Source organism: Mytilus edulis, chromosome 6, assembly GCF_963676685.1.
Source record: "Mytilus edulis chromosome 6, xbMytEdul2.2, whole genome shotgun sequence".
NCBI classification, from domain to species: domain Eukaryota; kingdom Metazoa; phylum Mollusca; class Bivalvia; order Mytilida; family Mytilidae; genus Mytilus; species Mytilus edulis.
In genome coordinates this window covers 69894381-69903891 of record NC_092349.1, presented here as the reverse complement: position 1 = coordinate 69903891, position 9511 = coordinate 69894381, and the positions used below count along the sequence as shown (strand labels likewise).

The 9511-nt window shown below is 33.4% G+C and overlaps 1 protein-coding gene across 1 annotated transcript; it reads left to right on the top strand.

Annotated features, from left to right (window-relative positions):
• Nucleotides 1-421: 421 nt before the first annotated feature.
• On the top strand, nucleotides 422-7945 carry LOC139528276 (GTPase IMAP family member 4-like; the record flags this gene model as incomplete). The annotated part of the gene is given in 6 exon segments (XM_071324182.1): nucleotides 422-457; nucleotides 1525-2320; nucleotides 3018-3223; nucleotides 4965-5054; nucleotides 6148-6334; nucleotides 7436-7945. Coding segments are annotated over 6 exon segments (1636 nt in total), but the record flags the coding sequence as incomplete, so codon positions are not given.
• Between the last annotated feature and the right edge of the window lie 1566 nt (nucleotides 7946-9511).

The window sequence follows — 9511 nt, the reverse complement described above, 5'->3', positions numbered from 1 at the left end:
CTTCTGGAATAACCTTCTAGAATAACCTTCATCAGTTATACTCAAAGTGGAATACTGGAAATCCAATTATATAAAATACCCGAAACATTTGAAGAACAATATGACCGAAAAGGGCCTTAGATTAATAGCCAAAGTCATCGATAGTCAATTTTGCCAAAGAAAATTGAAACTCAGTTTCTTAAAAAAAATCTATGAATTTATAAACAAACAATTAAAGGCTTTTCTACCTCAGAAATAGATTACCTTAGCTGTATTTGGTCCTCAATGGTATTATTATGCTCTTTAAATTCGACTCTCAAATCATTAGATATACTGATCTTAGTTAAAAAGTTTAGACATTAACCTCTTTAATAATACGTTTGTAGATTTTCCGTGAAGTGATCCAATTTGAACAAAAAAATATCATCATGGCTTCAACATGTTCAAGTAAAGAAATAAGAAGTGCTCAGGAGGCCTAGTAAGTACGAATATTTCTTAAATATTTCACCTGATCGAATCCCGGCTTCAGATGAATCTCAATTGCAAAAGGTTAAACTTATGAAACAGTCAATTTAGTAGAAAGCAAGTATTCAGATGTTTATGAAATACGAGGCAGATGAAATTAAGGAGATATTCAATAGTCGAAGACAAACTGCCAATGAAAAGGTAAAACAACAAAAAAGGAAAAAAAAACAAAAAAACAACAGTCCCCAAAACACAACATAGAAAATAATAGGTTGAACATCTCAAACCAACCTAAAACCGGGGGTGAACACAGGGACAACGGAAGGCTGAGCAGTGCCTGCTCCACACGTGGTGTTTGTCTTATACATGTAAAAATCCGGTGATAATTCTCTTTTGGTGGTTTCGCAATCAAGGAAAAGGTGATGTGATTGTGGTTTCGACAATTGGAACAAATGTGGTCATCTGTGACACAAATCTTCCATAACGTTTAACTAATTCATGATGGCGTCCGTAAAACGTTCGTAGAGATGAATTCAAATTCATTACATGGAACCCTTGGTTTGCTATCTTCCTTGTTAGTAGCATCTGCAATATTTTGGTGACACAGATTTTGTCGTTTATGAATTGATATAATGCAGTGGTTTTCATAACTGTAGTGGTTGTTCTACTAGTATCTAGACATTTACATATTTGTCGAATTAAAGAAAACAATGAAAATGCATAGCATAATCTAACAGAAAAGAAAGGGGTATCCATCCATGACTTTAAAAAAAAAACAATAAATGCACAGCAAAGAAACAGATGGTGTTCTTCATCTCAAAGTTATATTGAGGCCTTCAACACCGAGCAAAAACTCCCACTTCACTGCAAGATAAAGACGACCCTAGCACTGGTTTTAGCGGAATTCTTCAAGTTTACGAACACACGTTTCCAAACATGTAAAAGAAAAAACAAATTCATAGATAAATACAAATAAAAGAAATTTAGAAAAGAAATCAGGCATGTACTGTCATAATCTCACTGAAGCGTGAAAAACAAAACATGAGTATACTTTTATTTTTTTGTTTATTTCTAATTAAGCATGAAACATATGAGGATCTCAAAGGATGATATCAGGATAGTTTTAATTGGAAAATCTGGTTCTGGAAAAAGTGAGACTGCGAACAATATCTTAAGAGACAAAAGGTTTAAAACAGATATGATGGCAGAATCAGTCACACAGTTGTGCCAATCACAGACGACAGTTATATCGGGTAAAAAAGTAACAGTTGTGGATACACCGGGTTTATTTGATCCCAATGCGAAAATAAAAGACACACAGACAGAAATTGCAAGATTCATACAGATGACATTACCAGGACCCCACGTGATAGTACTTGTCACAGCAATAGGTAGGATATCACAAGAAGACAAATCAACATTGAAGAAGTTCAAGGATCAATTTGGTAGCGGAATTGAGGATCATATCATATTTCTGTTCACCCACCGTGAAAATTTGAAAAGAACTGAGAAGACATTTTGTGAATATGTTTCATCTACTACTAAGTCATTTCCCATTCTTTCAAAATATGGGGACAGGTGTGTGGCTTTTGAAAACGCCAGCAATGGTGATGGGGGAGATTCTCAAGTTCAGGAGCTCATGCATGTTATAAATCGTGTTACAAAAGCAAACAATGGACAGTGCTATACCAATCAGATGTATAAGGCTAGGTTAGATGAGATCGAAGACGAGCGACAGAGAAAAGAACGAGAAGAAAAGGAGAGACTTGCAAGAGAACAAGCAGAATTAAGGAAAAAAAACAGGGAAGCAGAGGAAACCCGTCGAAAAGCTGCAAAGAAAAAAGAAAAAAGAGAAAAGAGTAAATTCAACAAAAGAGTAAATATAATTTATATTATTTAATGGCTAATACACTCGAGAAAATTACGGACGATGTTTAATTACTATCTTGAAACGGACTTTGGCAGCAAATGAAAATCTTTACATGAATTAAAGAATGTTCTTATTTACGGTACTTATATATCCTACTGCACCATATGTTCATTTAGAAAATTGATCTCTCTTTATTGATGTTCGAGGTAGAAATATTTGAAAATCCAAAACCGTATACAAACTCTAAAGAGCTGACAAAATCATACAGATAAAAAAGCAAAGCCAAACCCGGACAAAGAATAAAAGCTATGCATTAGAGAGGTCACAAACAATTCAGTACAACGTAATTTTTCCATAAAACATCATTCCTAATATATTCAGAGAGGAATTTGTATTCAGTGGTCGTCGTTTGTTAATGTGGTTCACAAGTGTTTCGCGTTTCTCTCTTTTTTAAACAGATTAGACCGTTGGGTTTCTTATTTGAATGGTTTTACATTGGTATTTTTGGGGCCCTGTATAGCTTGTTGTTCTGTGCGAGCCAACTTTGAAGGCTCCTTGTTGAAGGCCGTACTTTGATCTATAATGGTTTTCTTTTACAAATAGTGATTGTATGGAGAGTTGTCTCATTGGCACTCATACCACATCTTCTTATATATATAGAACAACAAAAAGATAAACATTAATCAATAATGTTGTATTTAAGATGCATGCAATCGAAGAAGAAAAAAGATTGGAAATGCAAAAGAAAGCAAACTTAGATGCTGAAGCTGAATTATACAGAGAGAGACAACGATTGGAGAGGGATAGACAGAAAATGGATGCTGAAAACCAAAGAAGAATAGAAGAAATGCAACGACAAGAAGATGAGAACAGAGACAGAAAACAGAAAGAAAAAGACAGAAAAGAAAGGTTTTTAAAAACATTTTAAAGAACGAATAATATGTATTGTTCCATTATATATGACAGATATCTCCTTTTTCTCAGAATTTATTATTATCACTGAATTTACTCTTCCGACTTGTTTAGGTGTTTAATGTAATATAGCTGACCCTGATTAAGTTAAATTTGTGTTTTCTATGAGTTTCTTGTTGCTAAATATATAGACCTCTGTGTGGTGAATTGTGGACTCCTGGTTAGCTGATCTCTTATAAAAAGAGATAAATAGATATCAGAATTAAAATGTAGGTACTAGATTGGCGTGACTCATAAGTGAAGTAAAAAAAAAAGTACGACGTTGAAGAAGAGGGCTTACAATTATTTTACCCGTGTCGCCTTTCCAACATCAAAATTCGGTCTTTGATTTCCCCATGATATATCCTTTTTAATTGCAATTGATTTACACAGTTTGGCGAGTTTTTTTTTTCAATTATGAAACTGCAATTATGAAATAAGCTTGATTAAAGCAGCCTATTTTGTAGGCAGGCGTTAGCTTATGAAATATCGCTATATTTAAACACAAAAACAGAAATTACACAATCAAATATGTACAGCAGGTGGACTGAATTTCAGGATAAAACAACCTTTTAAAGGTTAGAAAATCTGTACCTTTTTTATACAATAATTAACATAAGTCAAAATGCAGTTTTTCCAACACTTAAATGCCCATTAAAAACTGGAAATAAATGTAGGACAAACATAACATTCCCTGCATACACTGATTTCTTTTTGGTCCTTTTAAGCTCACCTGGCCCGAAAGACCAAGTGAGCTTTCCTAATCACTTGACGTCCGTCGTTGTCCGTCGTCGTTGTCCGTCGTCGTTAACTTTTACAAAAATCTTCTCCTCTGAAACTACTGGGCCAAATTAAACCAAACTTGTCCACAATCACCATTGGGATATCTAGTTTAAAAAAATGTGTCAGATAACCCGGCCAACCAACCAAGATGGCCGCCATGGTTAAAAATATAATATAGGGGTAAAATGTAGATTATATATCTCTGAAACCAAAGCATTGAGAGCAAATCTAACTGGAAAAAAATTGTTTATCAGGTCAAGATCTATCTGCCCTGAAATTTTCAGATGAATCGGAGAACTCGTTGTGAGGTTGCTGCCCCTTAATTAGTAATTTAAAAAAAAAATACAGCTTTTAGTTTTTATCTTGAATATTATTATAGATAGAGATAAACTGTAAATAACAATAATGTACAGCAAAGTAAGTAAGAACTACAAATAATTTTTGTAAGTCAACTTGACCAAAGTGGTCAATTTACCCCTAAGGAGATATTGTCTTTTATGGTAAATTTTTAACAATTTTAAACAATTTTGTAAATTTTTGTAAATTTTTACCAAATATTTTCCACTGTCACTTCTTTCATAATTTCATAATGGATAGAGATAATTGTACGCAGCAAGATTGTTCAATAAAGTAAGATCTACAAACATATCACCAACACCAAAAGACAATTTTGTCATGAATTCATTTGTGTCCTTTGTTTAATATGCACATAGCCCAAAGTGAGCGACACAGGCTCTTTAGAGCCTCTAGTTTAATGTAGCAGCTCTGCGGTGTTTGTTTTATTTGAATTTCAAACATTTTAACTTCAAGCACCACTAAATAGACATTAATTAAGTATTAATAATAAAAAATAATAGAATGGAAACAGAATGACATCTGAGTTAATGACAATGTAAGATGTTTGATACTTTTACAGCGAAAACATGAACCAAGGTTTAAAAATCACAGAAAACAGACCAAGGCATGAAGTTGCAAAGGGGTTAGAGAAGCGAGAAGAAAAAAACAGGTTATATATTTTATCATTTCCTCTTAAAAAAACTCGACATGTTTTGTTCTACCTAGTATATATTAAAACATACCTCTTACATAAATGGATCAAACTAATTTGGGTTGAATGTAATAATGAAACCATTTAACAGTAATCTATAAAAAAAAAAAAAGGGAGCCGGAAGAAACCAAAGGGATATTCAGACGCATAAAATTGACAACACTATTGCAAAACACGAAAAACGACCAAAGGACAAACAATCAGTATAAAAAACACAGCATATCAATGTACACACTTAGCAACATGAAACCCATAAGAGATGGCATTGTTAGGTGCACAAAAAGAGTGAGCATAGCCTGCTCTACATGTGCAGCCGTGTGGAAACAATTGGCAATTAGAATACGTGAAGAACAAGAAGTAAACTTTACCTGCACATGTTATCACACACACTGGGGGATCAGAACAAAATGCCGGATTTAGCAAGGTGACGGAATATACAGAGTTTTTTCTGCAAGGATAGGCATAATTTGGGACCATGAAAATGAGTCGGTTAAAGCAGAATGTTGGTATCCTCAGGTGTCGGATTAGGCAGGTTTTACTGTATTAACAAACTGAGGTGATTTCTACCGTTGGAAAAATAAATTAGAAAAACTTGATGTAGAAACTTTGATCATGCCAATTTCAACTTCAATATTTGCAGAAAAATCCTTGCACCGATTAATTTGAAGTTGAATATGCTGCCAATGTTCCTGTCCATCATTCATTTCCTCATATAATTTTCTTTAAGGAACTATTTGGCATCAAAAGAGTTGCAAAACATACCAAAGAGACATTCAAACTCGTGAGTTGAATTTTCTGGACCGACAAGATTTTGCTCTTACTCTTAAATGCGGATCGGTTTTAATAGAAGAAATAGTTGATTTTCAGTGCTAAGTTTTCACTCGATCGTAGAACGAACACATTAACTCATACAGTCGCGTCGAGTCTGCTTTGGTTCTACGATTACCTAAACGGTTAACCTCACCATTTTTAATTGAAGGTAACAGGGAAACTATACTTATAATATGGTATGTTTTTACTCGTCATTCCCCAATTTGTTTATTTTTGACAGGGAACAAATGAAACTTGCATCGGAAAACTTACGTGTCATGATTGAACAGCTTGAATATGTCGTAGTCTGTGGAATTGAAGTAATAAATTTGACAAACTACACATTTACAGATCCAAAGACTACACTTGAAAGGGGTGTGACATTGATATCACCGAAACGAATAGAACCTATGTCGTCAGGATTTATGGTAGGTATACGTACATTTTCATGTTTTAAGTTTGTAATCAAAGGAGAAAGATGAATTATGTTTCCAACTATGTCTTATTTTCACTATCAACAGTTTAATCTATACAGATTATAAATAATAGAACATTGAAGCTTTTACACAGAAGAGTAAATGCTGCCTGTTTCTTACGAAGAACTTTAAATCTAGCCCGCAATATAGAATACAACCCGGGTGAAATTAGCAATAATCAATCTAAAAGGTAACATATTCAACACTGTTACTATTGTTTAAAATATTGATTTTGTTATCAATAGATTAAACCCAAATAAATATTATTGTTATACATACATGTATATGCACATTCACGGTACTATCGATACCTATATTTCAGCATTGCACAAAGCTTTCTCTGACTGCTAATGACGTCTTTACACTAAATTTATTTCAAGTTTAATGTGTACTGATTGAAGCAATTTAGTTAAGGTCATGATGATTTTTTCAGTTATCATTGGCTTTGAACTAGCTTTCAGTAACTTATCAGATCTGTACATTTTGTTTTTGTAACGATCTGATTAGTCCAGCCCTTTGTAGTTAATTTTCATTTCGTGTACTTCTATTGACCTTTTCCCTACTGTCAAAGGTTATGGGGAGCCCGTAAAAACTGTATGTACCTTTTTCCAAATCAAGAGCCTTTAATTCAGGAGTTGTTGTTTGTTGTTGGATATCAAATTTATTTTCGGTTATTGTTTTAGACATAAAATAGTTTGATATGTGAAATAGTTGTTGCTCATTGATGCAGGCCATAAATGATCTATCGTTACGAACTTTCTTTGTCATTTGATCCCTGTCGGTAATCTTTGTATTTCTATGTTAAATAAAACTTTTATACAATTTTTGGAGTAATCGATTATTGATAATTATACGACATGCACCGACAAGGAGAAAAAAGACAGAAAATGTATGACACTTCAAAACTGTTCTCAGGGGGAAAAGTCGATGTATTTTTATATTATTGCTTAGCTGGATACCAATTAATATTGATTTTGTTCAAATATACTATTACAGAATGAATTGAAAATCGGAAAAAAATTACTTTATTAATTATGTATTTCTATTTTAAAGGTTACGCATAAATTTCCATATTCTGCGAACGGAACTGGTGGCGTCGTCTCATGGCATATTACCGACTTGACTGGATACATATCTGAGCGTTTGAACATAATGTGGTCAATTCCATTTATGTTTGATAATCACCTTAGACCTAACAAAGTTGAAGTTCAAGTTGCATATGGGCATCTTTCATTTCTAAATATGTTGTCGATCAACGCAATATCACAAGGCACATATGACTGTGAGAATGACAAATTCCTGATTTCTGCATCCATAGGACCCGGTATAAAAGAAGTTATTAAAGTTACCATTTCTCGAGTAGCTATTCGTTAATGAAATGGAAGCACCGACCTGCGTGATTTTTGAAGATCTATATCAGAAAGTTGAAGATAAAATTCTTTTAAAAGACATCATGCAGAAAAAAGCTATGGACATTGTTATTTTTTACTTTAGCTCAAACTTGTAAATGATATGGCAATTCTTATTCAATGGTTATATATTGTTATAAACTTGCATTGGTCATTCGTTGTTATATTTATGCATTAAACATTAATTATATTTAATATACCTCTGCTACGATGGATGCGGGTATAAGTTGCCCTTTGTAAATACAGCTGTTTCTCAAACCACGCCTCTTTTGGGGAGATATATCGTATTCATAGATAATTTCATTTGTTGACATACTGGTTCCAAAATATGATGTTTGTGTTTCATCTCATAGAGACAAAACATGGGACTATTACTAGTATAAAATACATACAATTGCAGTGAAAGTTTAAAATATGCCGCACAGCTCTAAGTTTTGACCTTTGAATAAAATAGAAGTAAATACCAACTTTCCATTCTTTGATATAAATAAACCCATCATAGAAACCAGGACCAAATTTAGTATATACGCCAGACGCGCGTTTCGTCTACAAAAGACTCATCAGTGACGCTCGAATTCAAAAAAGTTAAAAAGGCCAAATAAAGTACGAAGTTGAAGAGCAATGAGAACCAAAATTCCTAAAAGTTTTGCCAAATACAGCCAAGATAATCTATATCTGAGGTAGAAAAGCCATACATGAATCAAACTAATGTTAGTTTAATGTAATAATAAAACCATTTAACGGTAATCTATAATTTAAAAAAAAAGGGAGCCGGAAGAAACCAAAGGAAAATTGAGACACATAAGTTGACGACAAAACTATTCCAAAACACGAAAAACAACCAAAAGACAAACAATCAGTATACAAAACACAGCATATCAAACTACACACTTAGCAACATGAAACTCATCAGTGGGATGGTAATGCTAGGTGCAAAAAAGGAGTGCACATAGCTTGCTCTACATGTGCAGCCCTGTGGAAACAGTTGGCAATTAGAATACGTGAAAAACAAGAAGTGAACTTTACCTGCACATGTTATCACATACACCGAGGGGTCAGACAAAAATGCCGGACTTAGCAAGGTGTCGGAATATACAGAGTTTTTTCTGCGTTGGAAAAATAAATTAGAAAAACTTGATGTAGAAACATTTACAGATCCAAAAATTACACATGAAAAGGGTATGACATTGATGTCACCAAAAACAATAGAACCTATGTCGTCAGGATGTATGGTACGTATACGTACATTTCTATGTATTTTTTTTAAATTTATTTATAATATAGTATATACTCAAAGGAGAAAGATTAATCATGATCCCTAATTTGCACTGTCAAAAAGAACTTTAAACCGAACCCGCTATTCGGGATACGATCCTGGTAAACTTAATTATTCTCGATAAACTTATTCTGAAAGGTAACGTTAACGTACTCAACACTGTCACTAGTTATTTGAATATTGTTTCTATTGGTATAAATATTGATTTTTTCATTAATGGATTAAAACTCTAAATATCATTGTTATACAAATACATGTATGCACATTCACGGTTATTCCGATACCTATGTTTCCGCATTGCACTAGGTCATGTTTGTTTCTGACCGCTGATGCGGTTTTTACACAAAATTCAATTGAAGTTTGACGTGTACTGATTAGTTAAGTAACATGATGTTTTTATCAGTTGTTATTGGCTTTGAACCTTGACCTTTCAAGAACTGCAAT